We start from the raw sequence: 21,509 nt of genomic DNA, 5'->3' as shown, positions 1-21,509 counted from the left end.
CTGGAGGTGCCCTGGCTCTGCCCTGGGAGCTCAGCCTCATGTCCACAGGCATCCTGTCTGTGCTGGCCTGAACTCAAAGGCCCTGGGTTATGGAGTTGGGAGTGTCTAGCATTCCAGGTGGCCAGGTCTGCACTGGACCTGGCCTCTAGGGACAGATGGTGCCAAAGCCTCGGGGGAGACTTCTTGGGCCCCATCCAAGGCACTCCCTCCTTGCTGCCCAGAGCTGACCCAGTATGAGGGCGCTGCAGTAGAGTCGGGGCCCTCAGCTGTAGGGACAATGGTTTATTGATCAGGTGTGCTTCCCCTGCCTAGCTGCTGGCCACCCAGGGGCTCGGGGTGTGGGCTGGCCCCTGGCAGAAGGCAATCCTCCAGGACATGGGTTGCATAGGTGGGGAGGTCCCAACAGTTCACAGTGGCTCAGACAGGTATCGGACTCAGCCCACACTGAGTGCCCACACCCTGGGCAGGGCCCCATCTCCCACAGGTCCCGAAGTCTTAGGTGTAAATAGGTGAATCTGCAAGGTTGGGATTGGGCTGCAGCTATGGTGACAGCCTAAGGGCCACCCAGGCCCCACCCCCAAGTCCCTGCTGGGCATGAGGGCCTTGGGAGGCCACAGCCGGGGTGCATGAAGGCCAATGGTAGTGATGCAGCAGTGGCCACTAGGCTGGGCGGTAGAAGAGGCTACCGGTGCGAAGCCGCCGCTTGAGCTCCTGCCACAACAGCTGCCGCTCCCGCTGGGCACCCTTCATGAGGCTGCTGTTCTCCAGGGCACGGCGGGACAGGTAGGGCAGCACCTCCATCACGGGGCCATAGGGTACATACTTGTAAACGGGGAAGCCCGCCTGGCCTGCACATGCGGCAGAGCAGCCGTGAGTCCTAGCACCACCACCACCACTACCACCACCCCCAGGGAGCTCCCGGCTCACCCAACGGGAAGCTGATCTGGTCACACATGCCCAGCAGCTGTCCAAAGTACACCTGGCGGTCAGCGGGGTGCAGGCCCAGCTCCTCCATCCTGTGAGAAGGGGAAGCTGGGCAGGTGAGGGCCTGGCCCCAAGAAACTATCCCCTGGCACAGGGTATAGGGCCCCTGACTTAGCACCAAGCCCCTCCTGCCACTCCCCAGCCCTCCATCTGCACTCCAGTCTTCATCCCCTGTGTGGTAGGACTGGGGTATGGGCTCTGCCCTGCCCCAGCCAGGCCTCTTCCCAGCAGGGCTCCACCGGGCTCTCCCTGGGGAGGCCTCAGCCCACAGCCAGCAAAAGTGCCCCCTTCCTCCCCTGCCCTCGCAGCCACCGCTCCTGCCCTCCCCTACCTCCCTCTTTGGAAGTGGGGCAGCTCCTAGGCCCTTCTCCAGCCCCTCCCCAGGCTCTGCTTGGCGACTGGTACCCTGCATGCCCCCACCCGTCCTCCATGTGCCGGCTGCTCCTCTGCCCCATATTGACAGCTGCTGTGTCCACATGGCAGCCAGCAGTGACCCTGAGTCCTTAGAAGGTGGCCACTCTAAAGTGAGATGTGCTGTGAATTAAAGTAATACAGTTTTGTATATTTGGGGTTAATTAAAATGTATTCTTGGCCGGGCGCGGTGGCTCACGCCTGTAATCCTAGCTCTCTGGGAGGCCGAGGCAGGCGGATTGCTCAAGGTCAGGAGTTCGAAACCAGCCTGAGCAAGAGCGAGACCCCGTCTCTACTATAAATAGAAAGAAATTAATTGGCCAAATAATATATATAGAAAAAATTAGCCAGGCATGGTGGCGCATGCCTGTAGTCCCAGCCACTTGGGAGGCTGAGGCAGAAGGATTGCTTGAGCCCAGGAGTTTGAGGTTGCTGTGAGCTAGGCTGATGCCACGGCACTCATTCTAGCCTGGGCAACAAGCGAGACTCTGTCTCAAAAATAAATAAATAATAAAATGTATTCTTGAAATTTCATATTTTTAACATAGCTACTAATTACAGATGCAGCTCACATCATATTCCTGTGGCACAGATGTTGGCCCCCAATTCTGTTCTGTCTTCACAACTCCCCTTGTAGAATCTTACTAAAGCTCCCAGAGTTTGAAATGTCCTCATGTTTACGATTCACACATCTTCAACCCCAGGCATCCAGACTTGGCATGTTCACACCAGCACTGTGGGCCCCCAACCAGGGTGAGTTCAGCCTGGCCTCACCCACCAGGCACCTGGCAAAGCCTGTGCTTCCCACCCCTCCCTCAGGGCCTGTCTCCCCTGTTCTCATCAGCTTCAGGGCCCCCCTGGCTCCAACCCAGGCTCCCTAGAGCAGCCAGGACTCTGCAGGAAGGTCAGTCACAGACTTGTCTCCATCCCCATCCAGTATCAGGGCTGCCTGATCTAAAGCAGGTCCCTGTCTCTGCCACATCGCCCTGGTCTTGAGTTTGTCTTTCTCCACCACTGGAACGTGAACGCCAAGAGAGCCAGGCTGCCCCTGTCCTTCCTCCCCCCACCCCCCTGGTGTCCACAGCCTCTGCCATGTGACTACAGCTTCTCCTAGCATAGGGCAGAGGCGCTCTGCATCTGGCATCTGGGCTTGGCCTCCTGACTGCCTCTGGCCAACAGGAAGGTAGGAAACATGACTCCAGCAGAGCTTGGCCTCTCCAGGTCTTCTAGAAGCCTGAGACTACCACGTTACCAACCCTGGGCTGGCCTGTGGGGCACTAGACACGGGATGCAGTCCAGAGACTCAGGAGGGACCCAGGCAAGGCCAACAGAAGCACCCACTGAGCCCAGACCACAGAGCACGCTACTGTTCAAGCCTCTTAAGTTTGGAGCTGGTTTGTTACTCAGTCAGGCTGTTTGAGGTGCCTGGATATGTGGTGTGGCAGCCTGGGCCAGGCAGACGACAGAGCAGCCACCACTGTCAGGGACTCAGAACCACTTCCCCAGGGGAGGTGGCCCCAGCTGCCTGGGGCTCCCCAGCCACCAAGAGCAGGGGAGCAGACCCTGGCCTGCAGGCGCTGAGCCTACTCAGTATTAGTGGAGTCCAGCACAGGTCCCTAGAGGCTACGAGGAAAGGGAGAAACCCATCTGCCACTCGGGAGAGGGGGACGCTGTGTGCAGGGCAGGAGGCGCAGCCGCAGCAAGATGATAGACAGGTGGGGGGTGGAGGTGAGATTTAGATTAAAAAGGAAGCCTGCTGAGGACAGGCTGTTCCTTTAAGAGTTGGACTATGATGTCTCTACTCAAGAGTCCAAGTCCATTAGCCTGTGATTCCAACGTGAAGTGCACGTGGTCAATGAAAGGCTGTGAGTTCTTCACTGAAAGCTGAGAGGAGGCCTCCTTCCCCACAGAGGAACAGCGAGCCCGTCCTGTCACCAATACATCTACGACATCTAGCAGAGGATCAGGGCACCAAAGGGGGTGCACTGCAATTCCAGAGTGTGAAAAAGCAGCAGTGTCACGAACAAAGGACAAGCATGGACGTCACTGAATGATTCAGCACAATCAGGCAGCTCCCTAAGCAGCGCCCAGAAGTCCCACGAGCCTCGGGCCTGCGGCTGCCCCCCATAGGATGGAGCCCCCAACAGGGCCCTGGAAGGCGAGGGCCAGCAAGGCCACTGCCCAGGCCCTCCAGGCTCCTTGGGGGCCAAAACCCACGAAGGTAGAGTCCAGGGGAATGGGGAACAGGACCCAGTGCGGGCCTGGTGGAAGTTAGGGTATGAGATACAAGACAGTGGGGACAGTATTGGAATATCTAGGAACTGACTTGACCTAATTTCTGCATTTGACTTGTTAGAATTCTACTAAAGCTGTGCTCCATGGTAAAGGGAAAACAGGCTATGTTAAACTGCAGCTGTAGTTCAGAACTTTAAAGGAAACTGTTTGTAAATGAGGCAGTGCCCCCGAGGCCTACCACAGGACTCTGAGGTTCTGTGTTTGTAGGTTGCTATAAGCTATGTGAATCTCCTAATGAAATTTATATTTTGAATCTGAAACTTTACTGAGTCAGGTGCTCATTTTAAAAACCAAAGTAACTGGCCAGGTGCAGTGGCTCTTGCCTATAGTCTGAGCACTTTAGGAGGCTGAGGCAGGAGCATCACTTAAAGTCAGGAGTTGAGACCAACATGAGCAAAAAGAACCCATCTCTACTAAAAATAGAATTAGTCAGGCATGGTGGTTCATGCCTGTAGTCCCAGCTACTCGGGTTTGAGGCAGGAGGATCGCTTGAGCCCAGGAGTTTGAGGCTGCTGTGAGGTATGATGATGCCACTGCACTCTAGCCTGGGCAACAGAGCAAGACTGCCTCAAAAAAAAAAAATACCAAAGTAACTGCAAATAGCCATCCTGTTCCCGCAGTGGAGTAGTATCGAGCACTCCAGCTGGGCCCAGGGCCTGTGGGGCACTGAGGCCACCACACCAACTCGTTCCACAGACCTTACCCCAGACACTGCCCACAGCCAGCAGGTCACTGCCCACTTTGGGCCACTGCCGACTTCCCCTAGCCAGAGACCCTGCCAGCATGGTCGGGACATCCTACCTGCACAGAGTGAAGCGCACAGTGTCCTCGTTGTGGGAGGCCACCATCACCGCGGCCTTCTCATTGTGCTTCAGCTCCTCCAGCACGTAGTCCAGGCACCTGGGGGAGCACCACATGAGCCCGGCCCCTGGCCCCTTGCCCCTTGCTGTGCCTCTCACTGCCAGCCCGCCACAGGGGCAGGAGACCTCAGGCAAACCCAGGACCACACAGTGAGCTGGCTCCCACCAAGGCTGCCCACAGCGTCAGGAGGGACAAGAGCAGCATCCGCCCCTCCTCAGCCCCTCGTGAAAAAGAAAGAACCACCACCAAGAACAAGCAACCATCTGAGAGAGGACAGTTCAGAGAGCGGAATGAGCTGGGCTACAACGTTCCTACATCAAACATGCTATGACCACAGGGGCCTGCGGGGGCCGGCCCGGACCTGCCCATGCACCTCCTGACATGTGCAGCTTCGCTTCTGGGAAGGGACCCTGTAGTGCGCCCCTGCCCCCACGAGGAAATAAGGGGAAGCAGGTCCCCAGAGGCCTGGTGGGACAGCATCCCTGTGCCCCAGGGAGACGGAACAGTACTGCCCTTGAGCAGCAAGGACACTTGCAGGCTTGATGGACATTCCCTGACTCAGCAACTCCGTTTCCAGGAATGTGCGAGAGCTGTGTCCTCAGACACACAGAACCCCAGACAGCATATGTGTGACAGGGGGACAGTATGCTTGGGGAGTCCCTGTTACAATAACCAGGCTGAAAACCAAAGATCGCAGACGCCAGGTACAGAGCCCTGGACGTCCAACGCTCTGCATGCTGACACAGGAGGGTCCAGATAGAGCGTTAAATAAAAAATGCACCGGGCAAAGGACAGAGTGTACCACAAACACAGCGATGGCACAGGCATGCATGGTGCGGCAGGAATGTGCTGGGCGGGCCGAGAGGAGGGAGCTGGAGCTGGCTAGGGGATACCAGGGATCTCTGATTTTGCAACATGCGCACACACCTCTGAGAGGGAAAGGCTCAGATCACCCAGATAACTAGAGCAATAAAAGCAGGTGAAGAACAGCTGATTATCCTGCCATGTGGATTAAAAAGGAAACAGGCCGAGCCACGGTGCAGATAGGGCCGGGCGCCCGGGCACATCTCTCATTTAAGTGTGAGCAGGAGCCGGGGAATGTGGCCAGTTTTGTTTTGTTCAGTAGGCTTTTCTAAATTTAAAAAAGAAAAACCTTAATGTGGAAAAAGTGACACAGAAGCAGAAGATCTATGAGTCCTGGCTTCAGGACACACACGGCTCAGGCTCCTGCTAGGATTTCTGGCCCGGGCAGGTGGGGCAGCGGTGTCATCCCGAGGCCCTTCCTCAGCTGGGTCCCTCGTGCCCGCTCCGCCCTGGGAGCCTGAGGCAGGAGGCTGCGCACCTGTGGTACATAGCATTGGTGGCTTCGTACGTGGGGTTGATGGGGTCTTCATAGCCAATCTCCGCAGCTCGGGCACGTTCCTGGGCCATGTACGCCCCCCGCACCAGCTTGGCCCCAAAACACCAGCCCTCACGGCGAGCCAGCTCCACATCCAGAGTCACATTGTCATAGGCATCCTATGGGGCCAGGGCCAAAATTCACAGGGAGCTTGGCTGAGCCAGGGCAACAGCCAGATGGGGCCTTCCTGGAGCCAGGTGCTCCCAGGTGTAGTCAGCTTGGGGTACCCAGGCCCCGGCAGCAGCTGTCTTGGGGAAGTACAGCTCAGGGGCCCTGGAGCAGGTGTAAGGATGGGCCTCTGACCTCTGTCCTCAAAGAGCAATGACAGTGGGAACATCTGCAGCCTCCTCTGTGGCCTAGAGACAGCCCTGTGTGGGGCACAGCCTACTGGGGGGACAGCTCTGGGGGGAGGCCCTGTGGGAGAGTGGCCTAAGCAACAGCAGTCACTATGTGGTGCAGACCCTTGGGCTGCCTGAGACAGGGTGCATGCCAGAGGCACCTGCCTGGACCCCTTCACCACCCTGTGTCCTCTGGGCACCTGGCTCGTTCCTGAGAGCTCCAGATCTGCTCACGCCCAGGAGCTCAGTGCTCTCAGGCTAAAGGCCCCCTGGACTCCCTGAGTGCATGGAAAATCCCAGGTGAGTCTTCTGGGGAGGGGCCCAGAGCTGTCATCACATTCTTAGGGGATCCTGAACTAAAATCAAACTGGAAGAAATGAACACGAAGCCTTCAGAACTCAGGTGCCAGGCATGTCACATGTTCCTCCCGCGCCCTTCATGCTCTTGGCCCCGAGGAGGGAGGCAGGCAGCTAGGGTCAGAGGAGGCCTCCCTTTCTGTGCAGGACAGTCACCCCGGCCTCAGCCTCCCCTGCACAGAAGGGCAGAGCCGCTGGGAACCTAGGCCCCACAGGGGCCAACTCTGCTGCAGAGGATCCCACCAGGCCCCCGGGGCACGGTCCACTCCCCCCTCACCCACCCCATGAGCCCCCAGCCCATGCTCAGAGTGAGGCCAGCAGACACACAGAGCTGGATGAGGGCACCCCTTCCCTGCATGCAGGCCGCAGGGAGGGCCCACCTTGAGATAGCACTGGTAAGTGCCAAAGACAAGCGGCTTCTCCACGTTGAACTTGCGCTGCATCTCCAGCGTCAGGCGGCTGATGGCCGGCTGGAAGTAGGTCTGCTCGGCGTCTACCATCAGCCGCACGCCCACCTCCCTGGCTCTCTGACAGGTGCAGGGGTATGTTTGTGGCTCAAGTGAGGCAGGTGCCCTGGCTCTGCGCGAGTCCCAGGGCCCTTGAGTCCCAGCCCTCCACCCACGCAGGGCCGGCTCACCCTGGCCAGGATGTCCATCCGCTGTAGCATCCTTGTCATCTGCAGCTCCTCCTCCTCAGTGAACCGGGACAGCAGGGGCTCCAGTTGTCCTGTCTGAGGGACAGCACGTAGCAGGGGCACAGCGAGGGCTGGAAAGCCCCAGCTATTCCTCTCTCAGCAGCACCACCCAGGCCCACCTAGACCTGCCAGTACCCAGTGCCAGCCCCAGCCCGTCCTCCTCACTCCCACTGTCTGCATGTGAAGGTCAGCACCCTGCCCTACGCTGGCCAGACACGGTGACCTGGTGCTCTGAAACCTGGCAGCCAGCCCGCACAAGGCCTGGCAGCACCAGTAGGAAGCTCAGTGCCCATGCAAGGCCCGAACCCCAAAATGTGCACTCCAGGTCCCTAAAAGGCCTTACCACTATGGGGAGGGCCCCTCTTCAGCTTCCATAGAAAACTAAGGAAATGAACACTGATCACCCAGTCCAACAAGGGCTCAGCTCAGAACAGGGAGGAGGGACAGCCATGCAGAACACACTGACGCGTGGTGGGGGACTAAAAGCACCGTCCAGGAAGATGCCTTCAGGAAGCCAGGTGCTCAGGGTGGCAGGCACCCACCCTGCGGGGCCCGGGCAGCACCATGGCCTTCTGCTGCCCCATGTGGCCCTGGTGGCCTTGCTCCACTGGGCACAGATGGCATCTATCTCCAGCCACACACATGCTAAAGTGTCCAACAGCTGGTGGCCCTGCAGAAGGGCCACTTTGGACGTGCTGTAGCCTGAGGCTCCAGGTCGGTGGCTCAAAGTTTGAGGCTGAGCTCTCTCGTCTCAGGGGACACTTGCCCTTGGAACTCAGCCGCCATGTTCAGAGGAAGCCCAAGCCAGCAGCCAGTACTGACCTTGCGAAGCATGATTAGGACATTTCAGAGAGGACCCCAGCCCCACACCCTCTGAGTACAGCTGCCCTGGACACCCCTCGTGAGAATCACACAGCCACGCCCTATCAACCCTAGAACCACGAGGGGGAAATAAAGTGACTGTTGCCATTTCACAGCTCTGAGGTTTGAGGAGACCAAACACGCAGGATAGATAGGGAAGGTCCCCAGATACCGTCTCCTCCCGGTGCAAGGCTCCATGTGAGTCTCTGTCCCACCGAGCACTCTGTGCGTCACGGGGGTCTCTGAGGGGCCAGTGGTCTCCAGGATAGGCCAAAGGAGACGCTTGTGCTGCACTGAGTCAGTGAGGGGATGCATTACCTGTGTGTTGGGGACCACCAGGTGCTGGGAAAGCTTGGTCCTGCTGTCGACGAGGCCACTCCAGTCCAGCAGGTCCACAGTGCTGGGGAGAAGGCGTGTCAGCATGGTGGCCAGCAGCAGCCCCACCCAGCACTGGGGTCAGGCAGGGGACTCGGGCCTAAACCAACCATTCCCCAAAAGAGCATCCTCCAACCCCACCACCACAAACCCCACCTTGGTGTTCAGTTTTAAAAAAGCAGAAAAAATGTAAATAATGTTTGCCATATAAAAAATTAAAACCAAAATACAAACATTCCTGCATCTAGATGGCAGTAAAAACGTGGCCACCCTGAGCCCAGCACAGACCTGGCAGGTGGAGGCAGACACAGCCTCGGAGGGGCAGGAGGCCAGGGCGGGGGCTCTGATCCTTTACCTGCCAGCATGGGCCCTGGGGAGGACCAAGCGTGACACCCTCGGTCTGGGACCCACATAATTCTGTAACCTCTCTGGGGCCTGGGTTGGCCCGGTGCTCATGCTGCCCACCGCAGCCCCTGGGACTCCTGCTCCCTGACAACTCCTGCTCTGTGCAACTCCGAGGAGTGGCTCCTTGGGCACTGTCACCCACGAGGCCCACCCGCCTGGGGAGGGAGCCACATCAGGAGATGCTGCTGGACTCAAACCCTCGCTAAATGGGCAGACACTCCCTTCTTAGCCCGGGGGCTGCTCTCACCCGGACACACCCAGGGTCTCCACCCTGAACCAGCCTTCGATCTCTGCCCTGGATGCGATGCCCATCTTGGCGATGCTTTCCTTGAGAAGTGAGAAGGCCTGGGTCAGCCCCGTTCACTCATGTCCTCCACTTCTTGGCTTGTGGTGCTGTGTATCTGACTTCATTACACCGTTAGCCAGAGCAGCCCACAAGCCCACTTCTGGCTTGTGTTTCTGCTGCATAGACAGGTCTATTCCCGCCTGTCTGCGGATGCAAGTCCCCTACCAGGAGGCTCCCCATGCCTCCCACCAGCACCTCCTCTGTCCCTGTTCAGCCTCAAGCCCCATCCAGGGTCCTTCTGACCTGCCCCTCCTCCCCAGCCAACTCCAGCAGCTGCAGAGTGAACTGCACGCCCAGACCCCCATCAGCTCCAGGAACCTCCTGGCACCACTGCTCAGCCACCTCTCTTGGGCAGAGCTCTGCCTGAGCCACAGGGTGCCACCCCACAGCGTCCAGGAAGGAGAGGGCTGCCCCACCTGCAGCGCAGCCACCTCCAGCTTCGTGTCCATGGCAGCCAGCCCAGCCTGCCCTTGCTCTGCAGCCATTTGGTGAAAGAAGCGTCTCCACTTGGTCAGCACGTCTGAGAACTGCAGCTGCAAACACAGGCCTAAGTGCCGTCTGGGGTGCACACCCACTGACCACCCCAGCCCTGCACAGCACGGCTCAAGCTTCCACAGCATCCACATGTGCACCTGCAAATCACCAACTCTGCGGGTGGAAGGTTCCGGCACTTACCAGAAACTGGGGTCTCCCCAACGCAGTGAGCTTAATGGCCGAGAAGCCGTCCTCACAGGCTCCGCCTGTCAGAAGCCACAGGAAAAGCTGTGAAGGCCCCAGAGAGGCATGTGGGGGTGGCAAGAGTGGGAAGAGGGCAGGAGCCTGGGTGACGGCAGCCCTGAGGCCCCCACGGGGGGCAGGGGAGGGGCGAGTTGTGTTTGCCACGTGTGTGCAGGGTGACAGTGGACAAAGAAGCCACCTGCCCACTGAGGAGCGGCCCCAACAGGCTCCCTGCCTCAGTTTCCTCTCCTGTGCCACCAGCAACACAGGCAGCCCCTTTGGGGGCCACACCCACAGACGCAGAGCGGAGGCAGGCTGGAGCATTTGCTTCTGCGTGGCCCTCCTGTCTGTCCGCCCCCAGGGAGAGCAGGCGGTGGCCAGGAGACGCACTCACCCTGATGCACTGGTGGCCGTGCCGGCCACTCGGGCCCTCCAGCCCCGTTAGGAGCCTCAAACGCTCAGATGGCGTGGGACCCGCTGCCCCTAATGGGAGGGTTGCGGGGCCAGCACAGGTCATGCGGGGTCTGGTGAGTTTCTGATGAAGGGCACTGGGCCTCAGTGACCTTGGGCTTCCCTGCCCACTGCGGCAGCCACTCCCCTCCAGGGCCCCCAGGCTGTACCAGGGAGGGCTTCCCTGCTGGAGGGTTTGGCACCAGCTCCCTGAAGGGAACCTCGACCCCAGGGCGGGAGCACTTCAGCCAGACGGGCCAGCTTCCTACAGCTCCGTCCTGGCACGGCACCAGAGGAGGAGCATGCAGAGGGAGCAAAAGCGGGGCTGGGGCAGGAGGTGCCTCCGCGGAGGCAGCTGGGCCAGTCAGGAAGGGGCTGGACGGGTGCGACCTGCATGTGACTGGAGCCCAGCTCCCTCACTCAGCATAGCCTGGTGTTCACCCACTAGCGTCTCCATGAGCCCAGGCCCTGCCAGCCAAGAGGGGGCCTCACCTGAGGCCTCGATGCAGCGCAGGAACGTCTCCATATGGCAGTCGCACTTGGCCTCGTTGGCGTAGAAGTAGGTGCGGGCACTGATGACGCCGTCCCTGCGGTCGCCAAAGGCATGGTGGGCCTGGTACTGCCTCTCCCTCTTACTTATGCCTGGGAAGGTGCACACATGCGCGGGCTCAGAAGCAGGCTCTCGGATGTCCCCAGGCCCCTGCCCGGCCTGGTGCCTGCACTGTCCCACCCTGGCTCCCCAGCCCCCTTGCTAAACCTCCTGGGGCAAACAGAGCCAGGAGGGCAGAGCCTCCATCAGAGGCCTGGTCCACCGGGAGGGCCAAGAGAAAGCAGTGGCCGTCCTTTATCAGGCGCTGCAGGTATGCCAAAGCCCAGAGCCCAGATTCTTCTGAACCACCAGGGTATGTACAGGGTAGGGACAGCACCTGTCCCTGAACTTTGGCCTCTCACTCACCGCTGCCATCCCTCTCCGCAGCTGAGGTGCAGGACCTGCAGGGAGGAAGACGAAGGTCAGGGTCATGGCACCCAGGGCACAGGTAACAGCAAGTTCCCATCAAGGCTACTCTGTGGATCTAACCTTGACCCTGGCGGAGGGCTGGCTCCAAGGCGCAGCCCCAGCCACACCCATGCCTGGAGGAACCTCCTGAGCCTGGGAGGGACTGCAGTTTATGGGGCTCAGGAAGGCTAGGGCCCTTGTGGGTGGAGCCCATCCCTCCCTACCGCTGGGCAAGTCCTCAAAACAGCTCAGGGTGTGCAGTAGGGATTCCTGCTTCCAAGGAAAACATGAAACACAGAGCCAGTCAGGGGAGGCCACCAAGCATCCTAAGTTCCCAAAATCTACCAGAGGCCCTTTGCTCTCTGATGACACCCTCAAGCCTAGCCCACTAAGGCCAGCTCAGTCCTGCCACCCTCCAGGCAACCCCTGCTGCATTCTTGTCCCTGAGGCCTGTTTTCCAAGCAGCAACCAGAAACTTTCACTTAAAATGCAAATCAGATCTCACCATCTTATCTGGTTTAACCCCCTTGCTGGGTTCTCATCATGGCCCACCCCAGGGCCTACCCCAGGGGCATGCCCCACCTTAGGAGGGAATGGGAGGCCAGGCTGCTGTGGCCCTTGGCCGTCCCCCTGGGTGGTCCCCAATGGCCAATCCCTCCTCCACAGCGCCCACCAACCGCCCAGTCCCCGCCCACAGCTTCCCAGCACTCAGTGTGGGTGTTGTGCCACTTGGGAAAGAGCCAGGGCCGAGAAGTCTGTTCAGAGGAAGGGACGGCTCCTCCAACCCTAACCCCTCCCGGCAGCTTTGTCCATCATGTGCCTTTGCATTTAAAGCCTTACTAAGTTACACAGAGCTCACTCACTTGGAGGGCTGCAGCTCTGCTCTGCGCCCCCCGCCAAGGGCAGTAATGAGTGAACTCAGCTTTGGAGGCCTCAATGCCAGGAGGGCCTGGCTGCAGCTTTAGCCCTGGGCCACTGGACCACTGCCAAGAAGCCTTCCATCCCTGGCTGGCTCCTAGGCAACCCCAGGGCCCTTATTTGAGGACTCTGAGCCAGATACCCAGGTCAAGACCCAAAAGTCCAGGCAGCTGGGCACAGCCTGCACTGGCTTCCCACGTGCCGCCACACCCACAAGGCCCAGCCTGGGGACTCGAGCTGGCAGGCAGCCATGGCTCCGGCCACCTAGCCCTGGCAAGGAGACATGATAACAGGACACAGCAAAACATCACCGTGTAATGAAGGAGCAGGCAGGCCCCACATGCGACCTGCGCCTGGGCGGGGAGTTTCCTGGGCCTTCCTAAGGCCCCTGGCTTAGACATCTCAAGACCAGTCACAGAGCCAAGGCCCAGGTACAACCAGGCAAAAGCTATCCCCAAGAGAGCCCCACTGTCCACACTAAGGCGGGGAGGCACTCAGACACTGCCTGGGGCAGAAACCTGTGTGGCAAGGACAGCAGATGTGGACCGTAGGTGCCTGAAGACTAGAGGGGAAGGCTCCATCCAGAAACCTCTCAGCCCACAGTTCAGATGACACAGTCACCTGCCTGTGGGGTGGCCAACTGCCTTCCAGGGAACAGGTAAACCCAACCCCAGGACCAAAGGACAAGAGAAGTTCCCTCTAGATCAGAGCCACTCCCTTTCCTGCTCCCACATGCTCAGCCACATGAAACAGCCCGAGGCCACCACTGTTTCCATCTGGGAACCTCCTGGGCAGACACCAGGCAGTGCTTTAGAAAAGGGGCAAACAGCTCAACTGACTACCCAGCACCTACGGCGGTCAGGCGCAGCCAGGTCTCAGAGCAGATACCACTTGGCAGGGACAGGGCCCATTCCCACCAGGCCCTGTCACACCTGCACGGCCAGGTGCCCACCACCTACCCCACCCAGGCCTGCCCTCACGGTACTGTCATCACAAATACGCCCTGGGCCCTATCCCCACTTGGGGCTCCTCTCCCCATGTGGGGCCAGGCCTGGCCTCTGCATTCTCACAAGCCTCCAGGAGGTACCACCCCACCCCTCCTTCAGATAGGCACTCCCCTCCTGCCTTGTGCCTTCCAGCCCTCCGCCTCCTCCTCCTCCTCCTCCCTTGGGAGCACTCCCAGCCTAACCAGGCCCTCAGATGCTTCCATCCTTCCTGTGCTGTTCAAGGTTAGGCCTGGCACCCCCTGTGGCCTTAAATTGGGACAGTGGCCTCTGCTTCTCTCCCCAGAGTAGAGTCTATGGGCCTTGTGACAGAAATGTGGGTTTGGGAGATGGATCTCTGGACCTCACCAAGGACGCTGAAACAGTTCCCTGCACAGGGGTCTGCATGGCTGGTCCTGCCCCATGAGCCAGGTGGGCCACGCCATGGTGTGGACGTGGGACTGACTCTTGCAAGCCCAGCTCTGCCCCCATGGCCCAGGCAGATGGGAAGGGACTGCCACTCACATCCCAGAGCCCAAGCAGGGCTCCTACAGACTGCAGTTGCCAGCAGCAGGGTGTCCTAGGGGAGGTGAAGGGCACAGTGGGGAGGGAGGCAGCCGACTGACAGTGCAGGCTGACTCACCTCCAAACTTCCCTGTGGGGCAGGGAGGAAGCCAGGCAGGCCTGCCCTGCCCTGGGAAAGGAGTCTTTTCACACCAGAGGCGCCTGAGAGAGAAACCCATGGTGAAACCAGCAAGACGCTCACTGAGGACATAGCCTGTTCCTTATTCAACAGGGACTGCAGCCAAGTACCCAAGTGGCTGAGAGACTCCGGCTGCTAGGAACAGAGGAAGGGTCCTGGGCTGGAGCACTCCGCCTTCAAAACAGCCAATCCCGAGGCAGGGGCTGGACTCCCCAAGCCAGTCCTCCCCCAACTGGCCTGCCAAGGCAAGAAACTTGGACATTCTGTCCCCAGGGCTGGAGGCCTCATGTGACTGCCTTTCCCTCCCCACCCAGGCCAGCCAGCTGGGGAGGGGCAGAGTAAACACCAGGCCTGACAGGGGCCACCATGGGCCTGCCTTGAGCCTCATATGCGTCTGGCCCAGCTGCTGTCAGGGCATCAGGGCTGCAAATCCCAGCAAGGGCCTGGCTTGGAGGGAGATAGGTGCCAGCACGGGCATCTCTCAAAGAAAGGGCTGGTCTCATCTGGACTTTCATGCACCAGCCACCACTCATGGAAGCAGAGAGCAACATCACCTTGTCATCTGTCCTGCTGCCCAGGAGGAGGGATCAGGGAGGTACCCAACTGTTCCCCTACACTCACTGCCCAGGGAAGGGGTCCCAGAGCCAGTCAGTGACCATGGGAGTAACCTGGCCATGCCACTCCTGGCTGTAATCCATAGACACCCAGGCAGAGTCCAGGCCTGGGAGGCTCCACACCCACCTGCAGACATGGAAACTATCCCAGGGCAGGCTGGGGCCTGGCAGGCTGGGGTGGTGGGACCTGCCCACTGGTCAGGAATCCCTCCAGAAGAGAGGAAGGGAGCTGGAGCAGGGAGCCAGAGAAGCCTCCTATGGGAGGTTGGCACATGTTTGTGCCAGTGGCCAGCTAGCACATGTTCTCAGCCTTGGGCCACAGCTTCTCTGCCCAACTACTCAATTCTGCTCCCGGAGGGTGAGAGCAATTTGAATTTCACATAATTTTCATGTGCCACAAAATAGTACTCTTATTTTGATTTCTTTCAACCATTTGAAAATGTAGAAACCATTCTTAGCCTGCAAACCATACAAGACTGAGCGGTGGACTGGACAGGGCCAGGGGCCACAGTTTGCCCTAACCCTCGACCCTCCTCAGGCCTCCTGCACACTTGATAGCCCAGAGCTGCCATCGGCACAATGACAACACAAGAACTCCAAGCAGAACCCAGGAGGGCTGTCAGCAAGGGGGCCAGGCATGGCCCCACAGGCCCCCAAAAGCCCAGGGCGACTTGGGGTCACCACCAGCACGCCTGTGTGGCCTCTGGCCAGGCCTTACTCCATCTCCTTGCGCTCGGCCTCCTCGGGGCTCAGGTCCTCCTCCACGCCATAGTCTAGGATGGAGCCAACGCCGAAGGCCTTATTGTGCTGGATCAGGGGTCGGATGGACTCCTGGTCCTCTCCGGCCACAAACTGCCCATAGAAGGTCATCTTCATGAGCCTGTCGAACAGCCTTTGCCCCAGCAGTTTCCTGGCGAAGTGGAGCAGCTGAAAGGCAATGAGAAATGGCTGTCTGGGGGCACCCAGCCTCCCCTTCCCTGTAGGACACCCCAGCTTACCCCCACCCCAACACTTCATTCCAACCACAGAGCCTTGATGCGGTCTCCCGGGACAGACTCAGCTCACGATGTCGACTTTGCAGTGAGGACCACCCAAAGCAGCTTGCTTCTGCACACATGGCAGTTTGACTAGGGCAGGGCAACCCCCTCCCTGCCACCGTGAGCATGCTGTTCCCACCTGGACGCCACCCCCACAGGGCCCACTCTCGGTCATCCTTGCTGCACACAGGGGTACCTGACCACCACTTGGTGGGTAAAGAGAACAGCTCCCCCCCCCCAGGGGACAGCACTGAGCATTTTCCAAACATTCTCTATAACCACACCTCAGCAGTTCCACTGGGAAGGAAGCAGATCTCATGAGACTTTCTAGAATTCGAGTTCCCAGGTTTTTCAATATTTTGTTCACTCTTATTCCAAGTCCCTAAAACAGTGTGCCTGGCATGAGGCCAGCTGAGCAACGAACACATGCAAAACTCAGGCTGAATGTGAGCTCAGCTGGAGTGTGGCATGCCCTGCCAATAGGGACAGTGAGCCCAGGGACTGTCTACAGGGGCCTGGGAGATGACTGCTCACCCAAGGGCCAGCGGGGCCAGGGCAGGTCGTCCAGGCTGACTGGCCACAAATGCAGACATGCCACTGTGGAAGACACTGCCCAGGAACCACTCAGCTCACTCCCCCAGTCACATCTCACCCCATCATTTATTCAAATGTCCCTAGTGGCTGCACGCCAGGGACAGTTCTGGTGACTGGCAACAGCTAGAGGAAACAAACCAGGAGTGCACATCCTGGCAGGAGGCACCCCAAAGGGGGTTACCTTCACATGACTCAGAACTCGGGGTGGGAGGGGAGGGGTAGGGCATTTGCTAACCCAGGAGGGGGCCCACAAGGAGGTGACATGCTGAACTGGGCGAGCTGAGGGTGGGGCAGGGGGGCAGCCGGGAACAGCAACAGCAGGAGGCTGCGGGGGCAGGAGGGCCAAGCGTGATGCTCAGAACACACGCCACCCTGTGCAGAAACCCCACGCCCACTGCCCCCACCTACTTGGCTCCAAGACAGGAAGAGTCTGGAGTCTCTCAAACCCGATGGATACCAGAACCACTTTTTCATGGAGAGCATCTCTTGGGACTGGAGTTTCAGGAACAACCTCTAGTCTAAGCAAAAGCATCAGCGAGTCAAACACCTTCATCCGCAAACCAGCCCCCAGCAACTCCACGCAGCCCACAGACAGATGCAGCCACCACCTTTTCCTGAACCGCACATTGGAGCCTGCGGAGATGCCTCCCAGCCATTGCTGTGCATGGCACCTGGCAGCCCCAGGGACCAGGATTTCCAAGGCAATCATCCCCACCTTACTGCAGCCTCTGCCTAGTATCTGACTTTACTGCATTTTGTTCTTTTATAAAGAGGATTAGAAACCAGAAAATGAATAAGCCAACATTTGAGATGCACACAGGCCTCCACGTCTCACTAAGCCAGCCTCTATCCCCACCGGGCAGCACCCAGGGCTAGGTGGGAGGAAAGGATGGGTCTTGGACACATCAAAGATCACCCAAGTGGCAGGCAGAGCAGAATTGGGGACCTGAAAACCATTATTCAGCTCTGCAAAAGAACCCCTGGCCTCATCCACGTCAGCTCTGAGGGTATCCTCAGAAACACACCAAAAAAGAGGGTCGGTGACTGCTGCAGGGGCCAGCAAACTGCCCTAGCAGGGCCAGGCAGTCTCTGTGTAACTAACTGCTCAACTCTGCCACAGCCAGAACTCAGTGAAGGGGACACCAGTCTGCACTGGCTCCAGGAATGCTTTATTCCAAAAGACGGGGGCAGGTGGGGCTTGGCTGGGCTGTGCCTGGAAGCTCTCAGCACAGGACTGTGGAAGCGCACCGGACAGGCTGGCAATTTTAAAGCCAACTCCAGAGCAAAGTGTAAAACCATCCTGGTGTCACATATGTCCCGGCATGGCTCTACTGAGACCAGAGCAGCCCCCCACCTCTTCTCCAGGTGGGGAACCCCTCCAGGATTTAGGAACTTGCAACAGTAACACATGCACTTGTTTTCACTGTGAAAGACTCACACACATGCAGAGATACAATCGACTATGAAGCCAGTTTTCTCCCCTCCCTGACCCTCCGGGAGCCACTACACCCTTGCTCCTATCCTGTCTTCTGCCATGGCTCACACCCAAGTACAGCACTGCTATCCTGGAAACCTGGACTTTCCTGAACCCTCCTTAAAAAGGCCTGCTTTCAGGCAAGTGCAGGCCCCAACAGAGTCCCTAAATGTCCCTACCGAAGGAAGCAGTTCAAACCTTAGTTCTTCCAACTGGATGCTCCTCGGGGCAGGTTTGACAGACCCCACTTCCCCAGGCAAAGTCTCACAGACCCTGTCTAAGCAGGAGGAATTTCTGCCACAGTCCAGAGGATAAGGTACCCACAAAACTGGGTTCTGGCAAGCAGCTCACATGCTCAGAGCTTTGAAGCACCAGGAGCTGAGGCCACTGACACCAGTGGGACCACCAGGAATGACAACAGCACAGTCCTTAGAAGGCCTCCCTAGGACACAGACTCAACCCATCAAGAGCCTGGGAAAAGCTGTCTCCAGATGCTCTGCCTCTTCCGGGTACCCACCTTCCCATCCCTGAGCCCTGGCACTTGTCCTGGCACTTGCCCAGGCAGGCACCCTAGGGATAATGGAGCCAACACATCCCTCCCATGGTTAGCACTAGGGTGCTGGGGCTCTTTCCCCTCAGCAAGCTTGGCACCAAACCCCACGCCCCAGCTCTGCTGGCTACTCAGCACGACAGCTGGTTTTGAATCTGTGGAAGAAAGTTCAGTGCTGTGCCTAGAAAAGTTTGGCCTAGCTGGTTTCTAGCCCGCTCTCCCTCCCAGCCAGCCAGAAGGTGGACAAGGTTTCTGCACTGCTTCCCGTCCCACCCAGCAGCCACCCGATGCACCTGTCCTTATGCCCCACAGAGACCCTGTGGTTGGCCGCTCCCTCCCCTGGCATTCCTGCCCCACTGCCTCGACCTCCTTATTGCAACACCACTGGCGCCTGCTGCTCTTCCCTAGATGCTGGCACTCCCCAGAGGGTCCTCTCTGCCTCCCCTTTCCGGGTGGGTTCCTTTACCTGGAATGTCCCTTCTCACCCTCCTGCCCCCTTGGCCTGGGCTCTCCACAGCCAGGGATTGACCTCAGACATCGACATCTGCACAAACACAGAGATGGCCTCCCAAAGACCCCCATCTGCCCAGTCCAGCCCTTCTTCTACCATCTTCCCCACTCCTGCCACCATCAGTCCTAGGCTCCAAAGTGACAGTGAATCCCCACTGGGATTCACCCAACACCTCACAGCCACCTGACTCTGACTGCATAGACCTCTCCCCACCTGAGAGGCCTCATCTAAGCTGTGTGTCTTGATGATTCCTCTCCACCCCTGTGCTGCCTCCTGACTCCCCAGGGTGGCCCAAGGGGCCAGTCTGGTGATCTCAGCACAGTCTCACCCAAGAAATCAAAAGCACCAGATCCCCAGTGCCAACAACTTGACTCCTGCAAACTCTTCCCCAGGGTCACCTTGAAATAACTGTCTCTCTAATACCCCCAGACTGTGGCTAAGATGTTCTGCTTGTCACTTCCTTGAAGTCCTCACACATTTTAAAGTTACCATGTGCAAATTTAAGGTTGGACTTTGAGCGTCTTCCCATCTTTCCCCAACACTGTTCAGAATGGCGGTGCCTGAGGGGTGGCTGCGTCCCAGCCTGTGGAACTCTGGGGTCCCAGGCCATGGGCCTTTCAATACCTTAGACAACAGGGGGCAACAAGAAGGATACTCAATTATAAATTCCAGGTGATAACTCCGTACTCCAGCAAGTAATCTATATCTTAAAATTTAAAACGGTCTTTGTTTCGTTGTTTCTACTTGCTAGTATTGACAAATAGGAAAATTCCCGAGGTCCGAGAGGGGTCCAGCAAACACCTCCCTTCCTGGCTCCCTCGCGGCAGGCGATGCTCGGGAGTCCCGGGATTTACGCTTGCAAACTCCACGGCGGCTCCCGGAACCTGCAGAACCCCGCGCGCTGGCCCCGCACCTGCCCACCGCGCACCTGCTCGTGGCGCGCCAGCAGCGCGGGCGAGGCGCACAGGCGCAGCACCAGCAGGCTGCGCGCCAGCTCCCAGCTGCGCCGGCTGCGGTACGCCTCCTGTGCGTTGCCGAAGTCCACGGCGGGCACCGGCGGCCGCACGGTCTCGGCCGCCCCGTGTCCCGGCACTGCCCCCGAGCCCGCGCCGGGCTGCTCGCGGGCCGCCGGCGCCGTGGACAACGGGGCGAGGCGGCGCAGGCTGGGGAGCAGCGCAGTCCAGAAGCGCTTCAGAGCCATGGCGGGGAGCCGATAACCGCCCCGGCCGCTTAAGTAGGCAGCGCTTAACCCGCCCCGGGACGCGAGCCCCGCCCCTCCCCGGGTAGCCCCGCCCGCGACCCGAGCCACGCCCTCTTCTCCCGAGGCGCCGTTCCCCGCTAGGACCTGCACCCGCGCCTCGGTAGGCCCCGCCCCGCCCTGCAATGGTGGCCGCAACCCACGCCAAACCCGCGCCCTCTCTCCGGGGGCCCCGCCCCTCGACCCGCGCCCTCTCTCCGGAGGCCCCGCCCCTCGACCCGCGCCCTCTCTCCGGAGGCCCCGCCCCTCGACCTGCGCCCTCTCTCCGGAGGCCCCGCCCCTCGACCCGCGCCCTCTCTCCGGTAGGCCCGCCCCGCCCTGCAATGGTGGCCGCAACCCACGCCAAACCCGCGCCCTCTCTCCGGGAGGCCCCGCCCCTCGACCCGCGCCCTCTCCTCCGGAGGCCCCGCCCCTCGACCCACGCCCTCTCCTCCGGAGGCCCCGCCCCTCGACCCGCGCCCTCTCCTCCGGAGGCCCCGCCCCTCGACCCGCGCCCTCTCTCCGGGAGGCCCCGCCCCTCGACCCGCGCCCTCTCTCCGGGAGGCCCCGCCCCTCGACCCGCGCCCTCTCTCCGGAGGCCCGGCCCCTCGACCCGCACCCTCTCTCCGGGAGGCCCCGCCCCTCGACCCGCGCCCTCTCTCCGGAGGCCCGGCCCCTCGACCCGCACCCTCTCTCCGGAGGCCCCGCCCCTCGACCCGCGCCCTCTCCTCCGGAGGCCCCGCCCCTCGACCCGCGCTCTCTCTCTCCGGGAGGCCCCGCCCCTCGACCCGCGCCCTCTCTCCGGAGGCCCCGCCCCTCGACCCGCGCCCTCTCTCCGGAGGCCCGGCCCCTCGACCCGCACCCTCTCTCCGGAGGCCCCGCCCCTCGACCCGCGCCCTCTCCTCCGGAGGCCCCGCCCCTCGACCCGCGCCCTCTCTCCGGGAGGCCCCGCCCCTCGACCCGCGCCCTCTCCTCCGGAGGCCCCGCCCCTCGACCCGCACCCTCTCTCCGGAGGCCCCGCCCCTCGACCCGCGCCCTCTCTCCGGGAGGCCCCGCCCCTCGACCCGCGCCCTCTCTCCGGAGGCCCCGCCCCTCGACCCGCGCCCTCTCTCCGGAGGCCCGGCCCCTCGACCCGCACCCTCTCTCCGGAGGCCCCGCCCCTCGACCCGCGCCCTCTCCTCCGGAGGCCCCGCCCCTCGACCCGCGCTCTCTCTCCGGGAGGCCCCGCCCCTCGACCCGCGCCCTCTCTCCGGAGGCCCCGCCCCTCGACCCGCGCCCTCTCTCCCGGAGGCCCCGCCCACCCTCTGCGGCCAACATTGCGTCGGAGGCTGGCCCCGCCCTCCGGGTGGTGCGGAGCGCGGGAAACCGGCTTTTGCAGCCGGCGGCCACATCCCCCTCC

At 60.3% G+C, this 21,509-nt stretch overlaps 1 protein-coding gene across 3 annotated transcripts; it reads right to left on the bottom strand.

Annotated features, from left to right (window-relative positions):
• Positions 1-267: 267 nt before the first annotated feature.
• Positions 268-20,104, bottom strand: PRODH (proline dehydrogenase 1). Of its 3 annotated transcripts, none has more exons than XM_012776514.2 (14): positions 19,802-20,103; positions 15,426-15,634; positions 11,448-11,482; positions 10,985-11,134; positions 10,001-10,065; positions 9,742-9,858; positions 9,227-9,306; positions 8,518-8,599; positions 7,282-7,374; positions 7,025-7,171; positions 5,894-6,069; positions 4,492-4,590; positions 928-1,016; positions 268-848 (listed from the first exon to the last, which is right to left on the bottom strand). In XM_012776514.2, the coding sequence occupies exons 1-14, from the start codon at positions 20,072-20,074 to the stop codon at positions 661-663; spliced, it is 1,803 nt and encodes a 600-aa protein (XP_012631968.1). In that variant the 5' UTR covers positions 20,075-20,103; the 3' UTR covers positions 268-660. The 3 variants fall into 3 exon arrangements, with proteins under 3 accessions (XP_012631968.1, XP_012631970.2, XP_012631969.1); XM_012776516.3 differs by lacking the exon at positions 19,802-20,103 and adding an exon at positions 16,747-16,766; XM_012776515.2 differs by lacking the exon at positions 7,025-7,171 and having other exon boundaries at positions 19,802-20,104.
• Positions 20,105-21,509: the final 1,405 nt, after the last annotated feature.

This window comes from Microcebus murinus, chromosome 22, assembly GCF_040939455.1.
Source record: "Microcebus murinus isolate Inina chromosome 22, M.murinus_Inina_mat1.0, whole genome shotgun sequence".
Lineage (NCBI taxonomy): Eukaryota > Metazoa > Chordata > Mammalia > Primates > Cheirogaleidae > Microcebus > Microcebus murinus.
This window is presented reverse-complemented; position numbering and strand designations above follow the sequence as displayed.

What these genes read in the sequence shown, in the direction of transcription:
- PRODH (XM_012776514.2), bottom strand. Translation starts at nt 20,074, where the DNA reads ATGGCTCTGAAGCGCTTCTGGACTGCGCTGCTCCCCAGCCTGCGCCGC. An exon ending in TGCTGGCGCGCCACGAGCAG is followed by an intron (nt 15,635 to 19,801) that starts GTGCGCGGTGGG and finishes ATTGCCTTTCAG; the next exon opens with CTGCTCCACTTCGCCAGGAA. An exon ending in TGGAGGTGGCTGCGCTGCAG is followed by an intron (nt 9,307 to 9,741) that starts GTGGGGCAGCCC and finishes TCACTTCTCAAG; the next exon opens with GAAAGCATCGCCAAGATGGG.